Source organism: Borostomias antarcticus (assembly GCF_949987555.1).
Source record: "Borostomias antarcticus genome assembly, chromosome: 3".
NCBI lineage: Eukaryota > Metazoa > Chordata > Actinopteri > Stomiiformes > Stomiidae > Borostomias > Borostomias antarcticus.
Window position 1 is genome coordinate 35740396 of NC_140236.1, and position 20784 is coordinate 35761179.

The 20784-nt window shown below is 47.2% G+C and overlaps 2 protein-coding genes across 2 annotated transcripts in view; one reads left to right on the forward strand and one right to left on the reverse strand.

The window, feature by feature from the left end:
- Nucleotides 1-8092, reverse strand: part of ano8b (anoctamin 8b) — a gene marked incomplete at both ends in the record, with an annotated part of 32660 nt that extends 24568 nt beyond the window's left edge. Inside the window, one exon of the mRNA XM_084436168.1 lies at nucleotides 7951-8092. Coding sequence (XP_084292294.1) covers nucleotides 7951-8092 — 142 coding nt within the window. The remainder of the gene's footprint in view (nucleotides 1-7950) is intronic.
- A 1001-nt stretch (nucleotides 8093-9093) lies between these two features.
- The window catches only part of gtpbp3 (GTP binding protein 3, mitochondrial), a gene marked incomplete at both ends in the record, with an annotated part of 12659 nt that continues 968 nt past the window's right edge, over nucleotides 9094-20784 (forward strand). Inside the window, 8 exons of the mRNA XM_084436169.1 lie at nucleotides 9094-9127; nucleotides 9489-9593; nucleotides 11295-11516; nucleotides 11634-11720; nucleotides 12563-12765; nucleotides 16122-16194; nucleotides 16815-16958; nucleotides 17948-18113. Coding sequence (XP_084292295.1) covers nucleotides 9094-9127; nucleotides 9489-9593; nucleotides 11295-11516; nucleotides 11634-11720; nucleotides 12563-12765; nucleotides 16122-16194; nucleotides 16815-16958; nucleotides 17948-18113 — 1034 coding nt within the window. The remainder of the gene's footprint in view (nucleotides 9128-9488; nucleotides 9594-11294; nucleotides 11517-11633; nucleotides 11721-12562; nucleotides 12766-16121; nucleotides 16195-16814; nucleotides 16959-17947; nucleotides 18114-20784) is intronic.

Sequence of the window (20784 nt, forward strand, 5' to 3'; positions counted from 1 at the left end):
TAATGACCCAATACTGAATGATCGTATTAGGTATGCAATGATGCAAGCCATTCCAGGAGATAGCATTCCTGGAGGGGATGGGGAGAAGGGGGCATTAAGTAGAAAATGTTCATAACAGCCTCTCACACTGCACATCTTCCAGTATGAATGACTAACTGTGTATCGTCACTGGGCTGCACTGTTGTGAGTAAATGAACCCCTGATTACACGGGCCTATTGTGATTTCATCCAGAATACCACCAAATCTGAACATTTTCTGAACGTTTTCTGTCCTAACTTGTCATTTCACAATGCTTTGGGAAATGTTTTATCTCAGTTTAAAACACACTGTAATTAAATAGGTCGTCTAATTTAGTACTATATCCTTTAATCTATTTTTGTCCTCGAACATTCCGAGCTTAATCCATATTCTACCCTATTCATTATGTAAATGGATTGGGAATAACATAATTCCAAATGAATGGCAAAGATAGCCATCATCTAATTAGTCAGAATGAAACGGCGTCAATCTTTTTCAAGTGCAGGACTTTCCCTCATAACATGTCACAATACGTACTGCAACGACGCACACGTTCAACGGCAAGGACAGAAGACACAAGGCACTGCAAGGGACATATGGAGTACAGTAGTAGTGTACTGTAATACCGCCATAGTGTGTGATGCCATTGAGCATGTCGGTACTAATGGCTCTCGAGCAGAAGTCAGTCAATGGTCTGTTGATAGCAGCTCTCCTGACTGCTATTCTGGTCCGGTATACACGGGAGCCACCCAGACAGATCAATAACCTGAGGACTTCAAGACAACTGCATATTACACTAGGCCTCCATTTCCTCTCTTACTCAACGAGTCATCGATGGACATGAGGTCAACAATATCAAAGATGGATGAAGGCTTCAGAGGACGATCTATTGGTTGGTTTGTCAAAGTAGAGTAATTGGTCAGAGGTTTACCTTAATTGAATTCAATCAAACTGGACCAATTGAAGTTAATTAAAGACATTAATAGCACTTAAGACCCCTCGTTAGACTCCTAATAAGATAAGTGACGGCCTTGATTGGTCGAGTCTCTGCAGTCAAACGCCTGAAGCGCCTGAACTTCCCAGCAGAGACAAGTCAGTCAGGATGGAGACAGGAAACACTGGGGCGGCTGTAGCTCAGTTGGTAGAGCGGGTCGTTCAGTGATCGACCCGCTCCTTGAGCAAGACACCTAACCCCAAATTGCTCCCAATGAGCAGGTTAGCACCTTGCATGGCAGCTACCGCCATTGGTGTGTGAATGGGTGAATGAGAGGCCACTGTAAAGCGCTTTGAGTGCCGCTAAGGTGGAAAAGCGCTATATAAGTGCAGTCCATTTACCATTTACTGGAGGAAGTTAGTCTAAGATGGAAGAAAGGGTACAAGAGGAATTTAGAGAGTATATTTATAGTCCTGACAGACAATTTGATTGATTTTTTTGATTGATTGATTTTTATATATTTTTAAGACAGGGACAAGGTACAGTAGACATTTACCCTATAGAATAGGGAGAGATGCACTGTACAAGGTTATAGCTAAAACAGCTAATTTCCACCCGTAGTCCCTGGGCATAAGTTTTAGCACTATGGCTTAATTAAGGATCTCATGCAACACTGCGCAATCCCAGCCCTCTTGTAATAGTATGTGGAAACAGACCAAGGTGGCATAATACCGAACTAAGAAAATGAGAGTTAAGAGTTTTAGCACTATGGCTTATAAAATCATGTTTCCCCGCACTCAAGAGCAGCTGATATGCAAATGATAATCATGTTTTCATGTATTCAGTCATTTGCTACAGTATACAGTATAACCCATGGCCTATTCTCATGTCTCTTTTGACATCAGAAAACAAGGAAGAAAGAGAGATGAAAGAGACAAAGAGAAACAGAGAGAAGGGGGAGATGTAAAGAGAGAAGGAGAGAGAAGGAGAGAGAGAGAGAGATGGGGGAGCAGTGCAATACACTCATCACTAACACTGAGTCGTATGCTAATGTAGTGAGTGGAAGAGGGCGAGTTTTTCTCTCCCCTAGGTTACCTCAAAGCCCTTCAGCAAGGTACGGGGCAGAGAGGGGGTACGAGGTACGGGGCAGAGAGGAGGTACGGGGTACGGGGCAGAGAGGGGGTACGAGGTACGGGGCAGAGAGGAGGTACGAGGTACGGGGCAGAGAGGAGGTACGAGGTAGAGAGGGGGTACGGGGCAGAGAGGAGGTACGGGGTACGGGGGCAGAGAGGAGGTACGGGGGAGAGAGGGGGTACGGGGCAGAGAGGAGGTACGAGGTACGGGGCAGAGAGGGGGTACGGGGCAGAGAGGAGGTACGGGGTACGGGGGCAGAGAGGAGGTACGGGGCAGAGAGGGGGTACGGGGGTAGAGAGGAGGTACGGGGGAGAGAGGAGGTACGGGGGAGAGAGGAGGTACGGGGTAGAGAGGAGGTACGAGGTACGGGGCAGAGAGGGGGTACGGGGCAGAGAGGAGGTACGGGGTACGGGGGCAGAGAGGAGGTACGGGGCAGAGAGGGGGTACAGGGCAGAGAGGAGGTACGAGGTACGGGGGCAGAGAGGAGGTACGGGGCAGAGAGGAGGTACGAGGTACGGGGGTAGAGAGGAGGTACGGGGGAGAGAGGGGGTACGGGGTAGAGAGGAGGTACGGGGCAGAGAGGAGGTACGGGGTAGAGAGGAGGTACGAGGTAGAGAGGAGGTACGAGGTAAGGGGCAGAGAGGAGGTACGGGGTAGAGAGGGGGTACGGGGCAGAGAGGAGGTAAGGGGCAGAGAGGAGGTACGAGGTAGAGAGGAGGTACGGGGGACAGAGGAGGTACGGGGCAGAGAGGAGGTACGGGGCAGAGAGGAGGTACAGGGTAGAGAGGAGGTACAGGGTACGGGGTAGAGAGGAGGTACGGGGTAGAGAGGAGGTACGGGGTAGAGAGGAGGTACGGGGCAGAGAGGAGGTACGGGGTAGAGAGGAGGTACGGGGTAGAGAGGAGGTACGGGGCAGAGAGGAGGTACGGGGTAGAGAGGAGGTACAGGGTAGAGAGGAGGTACGGGGCAGAGAGGAGGTACGGGGTAGAGAGGAGGTACGGGGTAGAGAGGAGGTACGGGGCAGAGAGGAGGTACGGGGCAGAGAGGAGGTACGGGGCAGAGAGGAGGTACGGGGCAGAGAGGAGGTACGGGGCAGAGAGGAGGTACAGGGTAGAGAGGAGGTACAGGGTAGAGAGGAGGTACGGGGTAGAGAGGAGGTAGGGGGCAGAGAGGAGGTACGGGGCAGAGAGGAGGTATGGGGCAGAGAGGAGGTACGGGGTACGGGGTAGAGAGGAGGTACGGGGCAGAGAGGAGGTACGGGGCAGAGAGGAGGTACAGGGTAGAGAGGAGGTACGAGGTAGAGAGGAGGTAGGGGGCAGAGAGGAGGTACGGGGTAGAGAGGAGGTACAGGGTAGAGAGGAGCTGGTTGGTGAGGAGCATCAGTATTTCCCATGACTGGAAAAAAACAGCATTCCTCTCCATGACCATTGTACTCCTTCTTGGCCTTGCTTAGCAACTAGAAAAAACACCCCCCTTGTCAGTCCACAGAGAGGATAAAGGACATGGCAAACGCACTGCAATAGGAATGCAATATTAGTTACACACAAGAAAAGCCCTATTTAGGCTGCGATAATAATTATAATAATTATAATTATAATAACTATTATTATTATTATAAAAACAAGATTTGTATAGAACCTTTCATATAAATAAATGCATCTTAAAGTGCTTTACAACAGATAATTTACATGCACCGAGTGCTTCACATAAAAAAAGATAAATAAATATATATAAAATAAAATAAAATGAGTGACATGCTCAAGGGCATGATAAGGGCTGCTGCATCACTGCCTGTTTTTATTTCATTGTCTGTGTTGTGTTATATTATTTCCCCCAAAAAAAATCTGTCCTCGTGTCATTATCATGTATATTTTGCGGAAATATGCATGAGCTGAAATATTGGGCTAAATTAGATCTTAAATAAACAAATAAAAAATAAAAGGACGACTTGAAAGTTCAACTGAGTTGTGCGTAGGATCAGTATGTCCTTTCTTTCTTCTGTAAAACATATAAATAAAGTTTGATTTGATCCTGTTGGGTATGGATTTGAACGGTCGGGTTGTGCAGCGCGGTCAGATCCTGACCACTGAGGAGGGTAAGTGCACACGTGAGAGCGTACGGTTACCAGAGACTCACCCCGCACTCCTCATGACTGGAATAGCACGTAGCAACACAAGACAACACTCCTCATGACTGGAATAGCACGTAGCAACACAAGACCGCAACTAGAGACGGTAGAATGAGAACACATGGGCAGATATGCTACCGGGGAGGCCCTCCACATCTCTGACAAACATCCTGGTCCCAAGAGCGAGGGCCCTCCACATCTCTGACAAACATCCTGGTCACCAAGAGCGAGGGCCCTGCACATCCTGGTCACCAAGAGCGAGGGCCCTCCACATCCTGGTCACCAAGAGCGAGGGCCCTCCACATCTCTGACAAACATCCTGGTCACCAAGTACGTCCCTCGGTTAACAGTAACATTTGCGATCTTTACTTACTTGAAAACCCTCTGTTTTCTTAATCACATGAGAGTTTGAGAGGGAAGCTTGTTAGAGTCTACCGGCACCAACCCATGGTTCTAATGAACCATCTTTTATTGGTCAAGCATGGTACGAATACATTCAGGGACCTGTTAGCTGGTGTATGAAATCATCCTGCTGCCCCTGGCCTTCTGGTACGGTTATGAGGGAGGGGATACAGCATGTTGGGGCGGGCCCACAGAGAACTGGTGATATATCACATGAAGACATCTCCCTCTATACTGGCAGCAAGGTCAGTCCACACTCGGCCGTCTCCCCAATCATTGATACAGATAATGTGGAGCTCAGCACTTATCCAGGAAGAGGATACACCAGGGAGGACGTGAGAAAGATGTCTCCATCTCATATGCACTAGACGAGAAGCCATTAGATACTAAATCATTAGACGCCATGCATCCACTGCACCACCACGACTAGAATAGACTGTAGCATGAACGTGAACCTCCACCAGCTGGAACTCGGAAGCGCCTTTGTCAATAAGTGTTGCTGCACACGTCGGTGTATTTAAAACAACCTGCGTGACATTGAACCTGTCTAAATCTGCTTAACGCGGAGCTGAGGAGTTCTTGCTGAGGAATGGAGAATAGAGCGTAGTCTGTGCCAAGATGGCAAGGATGGATGTGCGCAGAGTGCAAATCCCTGCTTGAAACGTTTCACTCATATATTTTACACAGGGAGAACCATGTCTTTTTTATGATGCCGAGTCACGATGAAAGAAAGTGAGTAAAACAAGTTTACGCGGGTGATGAGAATGGACCCAACATGAATCTCAACATCATCTCAGAACACTCTACAGTATTCCACTTCCAGAAGTTGTTCAGAATGGTAAAATAGGAGTTTTGGACAGTGTGGGTTTATACTGTACCTGCAAACTAGACCTCCAATATACTGTCTGTATCCCAAAGAGCTCTGCCAGGTCTGCCTCTCTGAATCCAACATGATATTTTTGCACAGTTATGGTTTGGGGTCATCTAATGTCACTTTTGCAGTTACTCCTTTTGATTACTCCTCTGTCTTTCAAATATGGCTTTCAGAAGTTTAGTTCAGCGATGTAAAAACAGAAGCTCATTACCACACGCTTCAAATGCAGTGATGCGTTTCCTGTGATGGATGTGTAACCAGCCTATAATACCACAGAGGAAGATGGATGAAAGGATCAAAGCGATTGATGCCTGTTGCAGTGATGATGATGTTGATGTGCGATGATGTTGGTGGGGATGCTGATGACGATGATGGTGGTTGGTGACATTGTGGTGTTGGTGATGGGCGTACATTTTAATGTTTTCTGTGTGCTAAACAAATTCCCCTCTGGGGCAATAAAGGTTTCAATTCGATTCCAGACTACTGCAAAAGGATTAGGAAAATACGGGGGAGAAATGGGGATGAACACCCTAGTTGTCTGTCATGTTTTCTGGTCAAGCTTTTATTTTGAAGGCTCGTGGTGCTCTTCCTGTTTTTGTTCACCCTTCTCTCATCTCCTCCTCCGATGACCGTGTGTGGTCAAGTTCCTGCCTGTGTGACTACCTGCCCCGCCCTAACGTGGTTCACGTTGTCTCCCTCTCCTCGTGTGTATATATACCCCACTTTCCCTCACTCCTGTGCCAGACTGTCTTTGTCTCCGTGCAAGCTTTCCTGACGTCCCTAGTGCAACCTAGTATTGTTCTTTTGGTTCCTACCTGTTCTGGGCGCCTTGTGCCCCACCTTGTGTTTTTTTTTGTGTTTTGTGGATTACTGTTGTCTGCCTCAAGTAAAGACTTTGAACTTTGACCTTGCCTCTGCCTGGTCCTGTGTCCCGCGTTTGAGTCTCACCACTGTGCCCAGACAAGCTCCCAATGAGGAAGATCCTTCCGGCCTGAGACCTAAAGCCCAGCTGGAGAAACCGCCAAGCTGTGCAGACAGACGCTGACATGTGTGAACGCCGTTATGTGATCTCATGATCATCTTCCAGCCCTCTCCCATGAGCCACCGGGAAACACAGGAGACCAGGAGCACTACCATACAAGTCCATGACCACATGTCCAGTCAAAATTCCACTCATGTTTCAGCGCGTGCAATCAATGAGCCTACTTTACCATGCACGCATATCCAAATTAGAATTATAAACTACACCCACTGTGTTAACACGTTGGCATAGAGATATAATGGTCAAGGTAGCCTATAATCAAGTGTTACAATATCATAACATGATGACATCACATTCCTCCCACAGCAGCATTCTCGGGTTACCAGCCTGCTGTGGAAACAGCCCAGCAAACACGCAACGTCAGGGAGACGTTCAGATCATGTCTTAATAACGTCCGTCGGTCCTGAACCCCGTTTGTACGTCTGCTGGACCCCTCAATATTCACACGTCTGGCTTGGACCCCTCTAAGACGTCTGTGGACGTGCAAAACGGGTTCAATATCTGAACGTTAAAAAAAACATTCATTATGGCTCCTAATTGGATGTCTTTGGACGTCCGAAAAAGACAAAAAAGACATCTAAAAGACCTCTTTTAGACGTGTCTTTGCTCAGTGGGAGGGCCCTCGTCTCCAGACCAGGCCGATTCTCCCCTGCAGCATGCTGCAGTAACCCAACGGGGAGAGCAGGCTGACTATAGTCTGCGGCCCCAGACACATACGACCCCGCCGCAATAGACGCGCGCTTCCCCGGTCCTCCAAGACCATTGAGGAGAGATTTTTCAAACGGGACTGGGAGTCGAGACCACATTCAAATGAACTGGTCAGTTTAGACGTACCTAGCCCCCACACATTGTCACCTCTGGTTAAAGTCAGCCATGGACAAGATAAAATCAAAATCCTTGATTTTTAAATGACAAATCATGGGCTAGCTTTTGGCTACATCTGTCCTTGTTCCCAGTTTGGAGAACCGTGCGCTATTAAAATCTCACTGTTTACGCATAGTCGACAGAGAGACTTTACGGTGGGCTTCTACCCCTGGTGACATCATAAAGTTAATATCCATCCAAAAATGATCTCGCAATAGACTTGAAATTGTCACGCCGTACCAATGAAATGTAACCTAGCCTACTATCCGGGAGAAGGGTAGTATGAGTGACAATGTTTTTGTCTTGATACAGAATAACGTCATAATTAATAATTAATCTTAATCGCATTTTGTCAGTAAACCAAACAAGCTAGTCCTGTGCTACGAGGTGTTATTCGGGGGCCCACGGCTCTTAGACAAAAGGACGGTGCGGTGTTTTATGATGCCACGCTCGTTATGTCTCCCCATCACATCCACCTGTCCCGTCCGTCGCAGCAATGTCACATCAATTTCCCGACTACAATCTACATTGCCCCTTCCATAGAGAGACTCACCCAGTATACCGGAGGATGTTTGCAGGGGAGCCCCGCTTTGCTCTGTCTTTTCCCCCTCTCCTTGCGAGCGGTGTCTATGCCGAGAGCCCTCGCTGTTGTCGCTGGAGCTACTTGCGGCTGCAGCGGCCCCCGTCTCGGGCATGCTCTCTCACTGGGGAGGCACGGCCGATAGTCTCCGGGAAAAGGGAGAGCGATATCGCATCCCAGAGAGGCAAAGCATGGATCACCGGCCGGTGTGTCAAGATTAGGGGTTAAATGGACGTGAGATTGAAGTGAAGGTTGTTGCGGTGGCGTCTCATCCTGGTTCGAGCAGGATGCAAGCAGATTGATTGCGCCCCGTACTATGGAGGAGGGACAAAGAGGGGAAGCGGACGACACACATACATTACACGCACGCACGCACGCGCTCACACACACATGCACGCACTCACACACACATGCACGCACGGTCCCTCGCATGCTGGAGAAAAGGATGGTTCTCTTTGCCTTCCGAGGGAAATGTTCACACCGTGACCTCTGCAAGCCGCCAGAGATCAAATTGTTTCCATTTAAAAGCGTTGGCTACACTATTGCAGAGTCACAGGCCGACTACGAGATAATCGAGATTCAGATTACACAGAAATTAAATGTCCAGTGTCATTTTCAAATGCTGATTTAAGGATACTACACAAACACGATGCCTTGTAATAAGGCCACCCATACAACATTAAAGAGAGAGGATTGGTAGCCTACCTAGCTAGCCTATTCAATCAGGTCCCAGCTCAGCAGCAGAGAGGATAGATCTGGCAGGTTCCTCTGCAGTCAGCTTCAAGTAGCTCCTCTCCCCTGAAACTAAACGGCATAGCCTTAATTTAACACAGGTTGTCGGGGAGGATTAACTACGTTATGATTTATTTATCAATGCAAAAATATCTTCATAGATTAATTTTTCAGTGGGGCAAAAGGGACAAGTAATCTGTTCACTCTTCTGCCCGTATTGAGATACTGCTTCAAAGTGAAATGATGATCCTGTACTGGTCTTAGTGAGGTGAACAACTTCATTTATTTCAATAACGTTTATAAATGCTTAATACATATAATTATTACATGCTTATTACCCTATGGGATAAAGACATGACATAGTCTACTCTGTGTGATGTAAACATGGGCAACCAACAGCCCAAGAAGGCTACACTTAGTCGGTTGAAAAATGTAATATAGAAGTTGTGCATAAACAGTCATCATCTCAAACAATACCCTTCTTAACAAATATTGACACCAAATGTGTGTGTTTGTGTGTGTGTGTGTGTGTGTGTGTGTGTGTGTGTGTGTGTGTGTGTGTGTGTGTGTGAGAGAGGGAGAGAGAGAGAGAGAGAGAGAGTGAGAGAGTGAAGCCAGCAGTGGTGAGTGTTTGTGTAAGGTGTGGTTGTTCTGTGCTATAACATCATACTGGTGCTGATCTGCTTTTGGCTCACATGAGTGGCAGCTGTTGTGTTTTACACACATTGAAGGGATTATGAATTATTGAGCTCACGGGTTAAAGATTGTTCCCCCTGCAGCCCCCGGCACGGTGTGCTCTGTCTACGGTCCCTCTGCCCCCACTCCCCCTGCCCTGACCACCGTCTGTCACACAGCCCAGCCCTCCCCCTCCGTGTGCCTCCGAGGTAGCGAATCCACCAACATCAATTCTGCTTACTCACCACCCTCTCGGCTGACAACTGCAAAGATCTGCAGTAGGGCAAGCTCCAGTACACATACCATTTCTGTGTGTGCACTGTATGGTGTGTGCAGTAGCTACCGGAGATAGACAGACGAGCAAATATTGGAAATGAATCCCGTCTGAGTCAGCCACTGTCTGATCATCCAATGTGCATCAATTGTGATGAGTTAGATGTCAATGAATGTCACTGTCCAAAATGGGCTGTCCCGTTAAGTCTATCAATTATTATTATTATTATTATTATTATTATTATTATTATTATTATTATTATTAGTAGTAGTAGTAGTAGTAGTAGTAGTAGTAGTAGTAGTAGGCTTATATAGGAAATATTATTCTTAAACTAGCCTACTAATGACTCCAAACTACTTTTAGGCTACTTTTACTACGTTTGGGAACCTTTAAATGTCTAGCTGAGTACTTAGGACTGGATTGAGGAAGTGATTAGTACCGATACTGTAAGGACAAGCGATTAAAATAATTCCAGTGTACCTGTACCCGTAGGCTATTGCAAATAAACGTTATATTCTATTCTATTATACTCTATTATGTTCTATAATAACAATAAAAATATGTGTTGGTCTATCAATATTAATCTGAACTCCGTTCCCTGACAGTGTAGGCTATAGCCTACGATATGTGGCACATTTGTATAACATTATTTCATTCACTTGCATAGGAATAGAATACTGAAGAAAATTAGGAAGATCAGCAGCCAACGACTGACGTCAAATGGAACAGAGATATCGTTCGAGTGGCGACACGGACAGAGTTTGACTGCCCAACGGAGGCGGGTCCTCTTTTTGATTGACAGAAGCCGAGCAAGCCAAATCCTTGCTAGCCTATGACAGTATCGACTCTAGACCAATCCGAATCATCTAAAGGATCAACAGTGGGATGAAACGACACAGCGCGGTATGAGTTGTAAAGGAGACCAGCAAGGGGAAATATAAAGATGAATGAATGTAACAAAATATGGACTCACATGTATTTACCAGAATGGCAGCCACCACCTCATTTAGCATGTGAGACAGATGTGAACTCGTAACTTTGGCATATTATGCCATTAACGTTAACGTAGCTAGTCTGACATGCAAAGTCACAACAACATTATAACTTACTTTAACCATGTTGCCAGTCATCTCCGGAGTGTGGAGACAGGCGCTCTGCATCCTCAAAACAATGAGGTTTGTTTTTATGTGTTTTTTAAGCATCTATACGTGACAAGTGTATCTGTCCGTTCGTAGCATGAGATTTACATCAATCAGTAGATAATACCGTTTCATACCACCACTAGAGGGCAGTAGAGATTGATCATAAACCTGCACCGCTTCACCACCTGGGTATGATTGATTGATTGATTGATTTTTATTTATTTTTAAGACAGGGACAAGGTACAGTAGACATTTACCCTATAGAATAGGGAGAGATGCACTGTACAAGGTTATAGCTAAAACAGCTAATTTCCACCCGCAGTTTAATTTAACTTTATTTAACCATAACCTACTATGATCACGTGCAAGGCAAGCACACAGGAAATAAATTGCAGGCTATTCCAGGCTATTCTAATGTAGGCTATTCTTTTCTGATCTCCACAGAGCAGCCCCAGTGAGAGCTCCAGTAAGAAGCCTGTGCAGTCCTGGGAAAGGTGTGTGTGATGCCGAGACGATCTTTGCCTTGTCGTCTGGGCACGGCAGGTGTGGAGTGGCTGTAGTGCGCGTCAGTGGTCCCGCCTCGTCCACAGCCCTCCAGAACATGGCCGGTCTCGCGCATGGCCGCCTGCCCCCTCCCCGCACCGCGGTCCTTCGCAACATCACTGACCCCTCCTCCAAGGAGCCGCTGGACAGAGGGCTAGTGCTCTGGTTCCCAGGTCAGACTCGGACCTCCAGGACAGCTGCAGTGTATAGTTTCCACTAATTCACGTCACCACCATGTTTTGTTCTCTAACTTTAGTGTGGTGTTGGTGTTGTTGTTGTTGTGCTTGCAGGCCCTCACAGTTTCACAGGCGAGGACAGCGCTGAGTTCCATATACACGGTGGACCCGCTGTCATTACTGCAGTCTTACAAGCTCTAGGTGAGGTGGAAATGGAGCTTGCGCTTTAATGAGGATATGGCCGACTCCATCACACCTAAGAGGGCACTCAGTCAATTCAGTAGAAACTTTTAATGCAGTACCCTTGTTTTGCTTTAGAGGGCAGTGTTGTATAAACAAGTATGCACTCCCTACAGCGCCCTGTCTGTGGGACATCTGCTATATTTCATATAATTCAGCACCATGACATGACATGTCTGTATAACACATGGGTCTAGCCGCAAACACAACAAATTACTCTTTTTTTTCTTGCATTGGTTTCTCACTGGCTAGTTGGTTCTCATAACCCTCACGATGGGATGGAACATTTATTGGTAAATTACCAATGTTTAGTCGGTATAGTGTACCTGTATATGTGGGTGTTATTTATGAACTCTCAGATGTAGTCCAGCTTGAGAGTAAATCATTTCGCCACTACTTGGATGTACAGTATACAGTGTCAAGTCGTCTGAAGTAATTTTGGAGTAGTTACTAGAATAAATGCATTGTGAGGTGAACACACATAACAGGCCGTGGCTTCTGCAGGTCTAGAGTACCTCCCAACTGTTGAAAAAACTGGACAAAAACAAAACCTCTTGTAACCTGCCCAGTACTGATTGTTTTCGTCATTCACATTGAACCTAGAGTGACCCATGACCCCAGCGGTGACACCGGCTTTGACCCTGCTGAGTTAGTTTCTGTGTGTGTGTGTGTGTGTGTGTGTGTGTGTGTGTGTGTGTGTGTGTGTGTGTATGTGTGTGTGTGTGTGTGTGTGCGCGCGTGTGTGTGTGTGTGTGTATGGCTTTCTACCCGCGTGGGTGTGTGCTACTGTGTGTGTTTCTCAGGAAGCCTGCCTGGTGTGAGGCCGTCTGAGGCAGGAGAGTTCACGCGGAGGGCCTTCCACGCGGGGAAGCTGGGTCTGACAGAGGTGGAGGGACTGGGGGACCTGATCCACGCTGAGACGGAGGCCCAGAGGAGGCAGGCCCTCCGGCAGATGTCTGGCGAGCTGGGACACCTCTACCAGGACTGGAGCCAGCGTCTTAAACGTGTAGGTACAGGAGCCAGCGTCTTAAACGTGTACGTACACTACCAAGCGTCTTAAACGTGTAGGTACACTAGCAAGCGTCTTAAATGTGTAGGTACACTACCAAGTGTCTTAAACGTGTAGGTACACTACCAAGTGTCTTAAACGTGTAGGTACACTACCAAGCGTCTTAAACGTGTAGGTACACTACCAAGCGTCTTAAACGTGTAGGTACACTACCAGGCGTCTTAAACGTGTAGGTACACTACCAAGAGTCTTAAACGTGTAGGTACACTACCAAGCGTCTTTAACGTGTAGGTACACTACCAAGCGTCTTTAACGTGTAGGTACACTACCAAGAGTCTTAAACGTGTAGGTACACTACCAAGCGTCTTAAACATGTAGGTACACTACCAAGAGTCTTAAACGTGTAGGTACACTACCAAGCGTCTTAAACGTGTAGGTACACTACCAAGCGTCTTTAACGTGTAGGTACACTACCAAGAGTCTTAAACGTGTAGGTACACTACCAAGAGTCTTAAACGTGTAGGTACACTACCAAGCGTCTTAAACGTGTAGATACACTACCAAGAGTCTTAAACGTGTAGGTACACGACCAAGAGTCTTAAACGTGTAGGTACACGACCAAGAGTCTTAAACGTGTAGGTACACTAGCAAGCGTCTTAAACGTGTAGGTACAGGAGCAAGCGTCTTAAACGTGTAGGTACACTACCAAGAGTCTTAAACGTGTAGGTACACTACCAAGCGTCTTAAACGTGTAGGTACACTACCAAGCGCAAGAAATATTTGTTTTTTTCCAGGATCAGTAGAATTACTCCTTGGAATTCCATTAAAAATCACACACATTTTGAGCCAATTTTTATTTATTTATTAATAAATGATATGTTTGAAACAAGCGGTTGCTTAAAGTCGCACTGAAATGAAAAAGCATTCTGTCCCATTTTGGTTCACATAATTGGTCATAGTGTTCACCTATTCAACGATGTATGCCAAAAAATTTACAAAATTCTACTTTTGTTGTAATCTTATATCAAAGTATATAATTTCTTACTTCCTGGAAAACGGTAGGTCACGTGCAATGACGACAACAGGTACCTTAGATTTTAGGCCAATAATCTCACGACATCCACCCGTCAATCAACGCTATCCTTCTATCGAATCTGTCTAAAGTTCTTAAAACCCGTCCACTTGTCAATGTTCCAATCAAATTCCTCTAAACATATGTCCCACCCTCATAGCTTGTTTGCGTCGGAAATATGTCAAACTATGGAAGTTAGATGATCTCAAACGTCCGTTTCAGTGCAACTTTAATATTATAGGATGATTACTGTATCACATTGGTAGTTTCCCACAATCTGTTTACTGTAAGCCATGCATCAGTCAGTAAGAGAGAGGAAACGACCATGTGCCAACCCAGGTGTTGGATACTGATCGGAGGTCAGTTTTCTGTAACAGATGTGGTAGGATGTGCGACAGGGTACACAGATCCTAGATCTGTGCCCAAGGCAGTGTCTGCCCTTGCGTGTGATCGTGCTTTACCTTGGCACCAGACCCAAGTAATTTACTCCTCACTCTTGCTCCAGAAAAGAGGCTAAATTGAGCCTTCCTGGGGAAATCAGCCAGTAGACTTCCAATCTCTATTTTGGACTGTACAGCTTTCTAAGAAATGTTTTGGAAAAACACCTTCATCCAACCTCGTGTTAACTTGACATGCAGACAATGCTTCTAGCCGTGCTATTGTCTTTGTCCTCAGTGTGGATGGTTGAACCTGAGGGGTTTCCTGTCCAAACGTACTTATCACCGTCTGTCAATCATCCCCCGTGTCAGTCTTCCTGCCTGTCCTCACGGGCGCATCTCAGCAGTATCAGCTGGAGCTCTGATCTCTCTTCTGCTGATCTGATCTCAAAACTAAATTACATTACAGTCATTTAGCAGACGCATTTATCCAAAGCGACTAACAATAATTGCATTTAACGTAGGAAAAGCCAATGTACTACTACTTGCCAGAACTCACAAGTGCATCTCCTTTCTAAAACAAGTGACTAAGAGCATAATCTAGTGCTGAAGGCAAAGTGCAAGACTAGCTATCTAAAATACAATAGGTGCTTAAGAGGTGTATCGTGGTAGTACTTCTTGAAGAGGTGAGTTTTGAGCCTGCGACGAAAGATGGGCTTCAACTCTGCTGTCCTGACGTCAGTGGGCAGTTCGTTCCACCACTGCGGGGCCAGGACAGAGAAGAGCTGTGACCGTGTCGATCGACCGCAGGGGCCTCGGAGTGACGGGGCAGCCAGTCGCCCCGAGGTAGCAGAGCGTAGCAGTCGGGAGGGGGTGTAGGGTTTGTAACCTGACGATAGGTAGCGTTTAACCAAGCTAGCTAGTAATTAGTTAGCCCTTTCCAGGTTGTAAAAATGAGTAATGCCTTATCAACGTGATCCACCGCTTCCTCACACTATTATTGTTTATTTTATGGGTAAATAAATAAAAAAATCCACCTTTTCTTACAACTTGTGTGACTCTCTGACCGGAGTCACGAACCCCATAGTGTCCGCCAGCTCCAGATCGCACCCTCTAAAGGCCCTGGTCTAATGTTAGCTTTATTGGGTTAGCCTATACGATAAAGAGCTCTTTTCCTACAGTAAGTAGGTCCTCTTTTATACACACCATTCTGACAGATGCCCGTCACTCAGGTGACTGTGTCTCTTAAGAGCTGCTGAAAGAAAGGATCCAGGGTCCCTATGGGTAATCAAAACCTGAATAGATTCAGGAAATCCTTTGTCCCCTTGTCCATCAATCTCTCGAATGAGGGAAAATTAATAGTTCGCTGGTTTGATGGATGCACTTGATGATGATTGATGATGATGATGATGCTGTCCTTTCTTATGCATTGCATGTTTCTGTATATGTGTCGGCTTGCAGTGCGGGCATTAGCCCAAGACAAATCTCCTTCGGGACAATAAAAGGTTACTTACTTACTTACTACTGATTAGGGCTGCACGATTATGACAAAAGATAATAATTCCGATTATTTGCTTCAAAATGGTAATTGCGATTAATAATTGTGATTAATATTTAATGTATAATATTAATATATAATAACCAAAATGCTCCCAAATCACGGACGTTGATCCCTTTCTTGCTACTAACTCACTGACCTTGTTTTCGCTCATTTTTTCACTACTCACGGCTGCAGGTACTCTTGTGACACTTGTCTTGACCTACTGCTATCTGTCTGCTATCTGAATTCAGACACACAGACAATATTGAACCACAGACAGCATATTTGTAGGATTGTATTCTTTGGTTGTCTCTGCTGTCTCTCTTACTGTCCCTCATGTCTTGAGTTGTTGTGTGTTCCACAGTGTTTGGCCCACGTTGAGGCCTTCATAGACTTCAGTGAGGACGAGCTCATAGAGGACGGGGTCCTAAATCAAGGTAGGTACACTTCGTCCCCCCCGTCTTGTAAAATAAAACGTTCAGTTCTGTCAGAAGGGGGTGTTCTGGTTGGCTTTCCTGTTTGGATCTTGGGTTCTGGAGCTAGTGAGCGCCGTGTACGGAGAGGAGATGGACATCAAACTGCTGAACAGAGCGTTTCCTGGAGGAAGTGTGAGGAGAGGGCGATGGGGACACTGGGGGCATTAGTCTTGTCTTCTTCAAAGCACGCCCGCCAGTTTGTCCACAGGAATCCCCTGTCAGCAGCGTGGTCTTAAAGCGTCCAGACCTGGAGGAGGGGGGGGGGGGGGACTGTCGCCTGTTGGCTGACCGTGACTGAAAGAACAGAAGCCTCTGATCTGAGGGTTTGCCACACAATACGCGTTTGCGTTGAGCTGTTTGTTTTGGTGTGACAGAACGGTTGTGTCCCTCTCCTCATCATTTGGGTAGTCGAGCCGCCTCGCGGTCGGCCCGGACGGGTCGTCCGAAATGGACGAGGCCGGCGAAGTTCAGAACCACGTACTCACATTCCTTTACGTCCTTTAAAAAACACAGTGAACTTGAACCTACCGTGTCCTGTTCTTCCGTTGTTGCCCCCCCCCCCCCCCCCCCCACCCAACAAGTGGACCGGTCCGTGTGTGAGCTGCAGGCAGAGATAGAGAGTCACCTGAGAGACCAGAGGAGGGGTGAGAGGCTGCGTGGTGGAGTCCAGGTGGTCATAGCCGGCGCCACCAACGCGGGGAAGAGCAGCCTCCTCAACACGCTCTGTGAGTACAGCGCCGGCAACGCCGCCGCCGCGTTCCTGCGAGGGAAACTGTCGCGTCTTAGCGAAATAAAGACGCTATGCATATTCCTCGGGTCTGCCAAGTGTGGTTGAGTCGTCTGTGGCGCGGCAATATCTACGATACCAGCACCTTAGTCAGGCAGGGAGGTCAGTGCAGCAGCAGGATATCTATCCCTAGACAGTTTGCTCCTAATGAAACGCCTCTGTTTATCGTCTGGATATATTTGTCTGAAATATTGCATCCTGAGATCATTTAGCATGCCTCTATATAAACTATGTGGAGAGCCTGCTGGGCTGGAGACTTGGGCGCTTCCTATTGGAATAATAGACGTATTTATCAGGCTTCAGATAAAATCCTGTTATTGTTTCCTATTGAGCTTTGTCTTTCCCAGAGGCCTGGCGCTCACCCATGGCTGTGAGGCGTATTAATGGCCTGTCTCAGTTGTTTGGCGGTGGCTGCAGGCTACAGCACAGTGGCTGGGTGGTTCCAGAGCACGGCTGTAAATGAAAATGAACCCTTTGGTTCCGTTCCATTCTGGATGGACCTCCTCTGAGCGTCAAACGTTTCGCTACATGTTATTTCGCGTCAGATTGAAAAGAAAGACACCGCACACTCAGGTCTAGATGCGAAAAAACGATTTAAAAGGACAACGTTTGGGCCGTAGCCTTCATCACAGTCTTGTTACAAGCATGGGGAGACACACTTATATAGGCTACACCCAAGGGTGACAGAGGACACCTGGTGCTAATCAGCATGACGTCAGGTCTAATTGGAGCATACACAGGAGGTCTTAGCACTCAACATAGATTTCGCGTCAGATTATCATAACGTGTCGAGTTCATTACACAGCGGTTTCATTTCAACAGGTAAGATAGGGGTGAGTCATTCCAGCGCAGGTTGCCTCCCTCCCCCCCCCCCCCCCCCCCGCTACTGACGGACCTCTCTCCCACCTCCTCCCCCTCTCTGTGCAGGCCAGCGCCCTGCGGCCATCGTGTCCCCCATTGCCGGGACCACCAGGGACGTAGTGGAGACCTCCCTGGACATCGGGGGCTTCCCCGTCCTCCTGAGTGACACGGCGGGGCTGAGGGACAGCCCGGACAGCGTGGAGAGAGAGGGGGTCCGCAGGGCCAGGGAGAGGTACAGTAGGAGGCTCGCAAACAAACACTAGTACATTACATGTCTTTATTGTCCACGAGGGAAATTCATTTTGCCTCAGTCGGACAAGTCACAATCATATGACAGTGATTATATAAGAAAGAAAAAATTATTGATTGAAAACATTAATCCCTCAGACAGGGCCGGACTGGGTGAATATTTCCCGCCGGGAAATGTAGCCCCAGTCAGGCCACGAGCCGAGCCGACGCGGTGAGATGGAACACCTTCAGTTTCGTTTTGATGGCGTGACTTGTTGACGGGGGGTGGGGGGGGGGTGCTGCGCGATTTATTGACGGGGGGCAGGCCATTCACCGCGGGCCAGGCCAGTTGGCGTGCCAGGCCCGATGGCCAGTCCGCCCCTGTCCTCAGAGTCAAACAATTTTAGAGATCTCAATGCAAAAACAGCAGGTCCCCTAGCACTTAAAAACAGAAGGTGAGGAAGGTAGGAGAAAAAAGCCTTTATTCAATCATCTTTGGCTAAAACTCTGTGTGGCTAGATTGTCTGATATTATGCATCTGTCCACTTAAGGGTGTGGCTTTGTCTTTTTAGCCCAGACAGTTCAGTGGTGTGTCTGCTTTCTCTGCCCTGAAGAAGACCAGTGCGGTCGAAACATGTTGGTTTTTAAGATTTTTAGCCCAAGATGATTGAATAAAGGCTTTTTTCTCCTACCTTCTGTTTTTGAGTGCCTAGGGGGACCTGCTGTTTCCCTCCCAAACCCCAAGAGCCCCTGAAAGACTCATTACCTTGTTCTCACCCGAGCGCCAAGCTGAATCTGCTCTAATTTTAGAGATCTATTCTCCAAGCCCACTAGTATAGATTCATAATACACTAACAGCTTGCAAACGAGCAGAGCAGTGCCATCGTGAATTCACCTATCTTGCGTTATGACTTCAAGTATTGACCTCCTATCGAATTGCGAGGTCCCTGGCATTCCCTACTACTAATCTGCACTGTTACTGTAGCGATATAAAAAACAGCTGTCGGGAATAACTTTTAACCCAGTTATTAGAGCATTGGGGCTGTTGGGGCGTTCCTTCCTGTAAATGCCAATTGCTTACAGTAAGCACGTATTGTCTAAATTTTTATGGCATTACGGAACAAACTGTCCATTAAATGTCGTCGGAGACAAAGAAAGGAAGAAATTATTCAATTTTTTCCCCCTTTTTATTTTGGCACCAGTTACGTCCAAGGTGTTTACAGTATACTGTACATTGGCTCCCTAGGAAAACGCATGGATATAAATATCTGGTATAAACACCCTCCGGAGGTTGTGCAACGAAGTGCCACCATTCCCTGTTGCATAATATTTACCCCACCGGAGGGTAGGTGAGAGCATGATGCGTGATGGGTAGAATGCAGCATACCTGACCATTTCTGACAGCTGCTTCCACTGTTTACACCAAGGAAGAATGGAGAAATACTCCCCCATTCTCCTCTCCTTCCCTCCTCCATCACATACAGACTGACAGACACGCACAAAGTGTACACTCCCACACACGCGCACACACACATGTACACACACACACACACACACACAGTTCATGTATTCAGCAGTCAGAGGGGAGAGTGGCCCCCGTACTAGGAAGTGCAGGCAGTTCTTGTGCTTTAGGGGACGTTTTGTCAGAGCGGGTCGTAGGCTCGTGACCTGGTGCAGGACAGGAAGGAAGTGGTAAGAATAAGCATCCGTTGCTGCTGCTGTTGCTGCTACTCACGTTCTCTCAGGGGGGGGGGGGGGGGGGGGGGACAGGTCCACTGGCGCTAGGCTAGCTACCTCACACACACAACCTATGGGAAAAATCAACTGCATGTGCAACAGATGTTTAGTTACTCTTGGAGGACAATGGGAGTCGTGTATAATAGTAATTAGGAGCTTATCAAACGACAACACTCAAACTATTAAAATTACTTTATTGGGGCTCGCGGGACACAGACATGGCACACAGTGAGAGGCGACATGGCTCCCTGCACAAACAGTGTTTAGTATTGTTAATAACACAGGGCTCATCTGCAAAATAGACTTGGTCTGAGAATAACTCCCTGTCTAAATAAATGTTTCATAAATTAACAGTGGACTCTCTAGGGAAAATAATACAATCCTCATTGTGCTTTTAATCCTGCTTCTCTTCCTCTCTCTGATATACAAATAAAGCTTTGATTGATTGATTGATATACGCTATAATAAGTGCTTAACTGCAGCTGAGATGTTGTCATGAGCACAGTTAGGACTTGGTCCTTGATGATATCGATTGCCGTGGAGTCGTCCCACACTGCGTGGAAATGAGTATCAATGTGCAGTCGGTGGTTTGCTGATGCCAGGGGCTCCAGCGGATGGTCCTTTCACCGCGGCCTGTCTGTTCTGGGTTCCGCCCCTGCCTCCCTGCCTGCTGGCCACACATGCTGGCCACACACAGTTTTTCGGGCGTCGCTGGTGGAATTTTCTCCCATCCAAGCCGTCCTCCTCCAGGGGCAGCCAGGAGCAGTGGGCAGCCATCTTTCATGGCGCCTGGGGACCAAGTCCAAGTGCTACTTAGTCTTGGTCAGGGACCGGACTGAAGAGCATCTGTTCTTCTGCATGTCTTTTGCGAACCCTTGCGAACACGGGGGAGAACATGCAAACCCCCGAATCGAGTGTCACTTGCCTCTCTCTGTCCC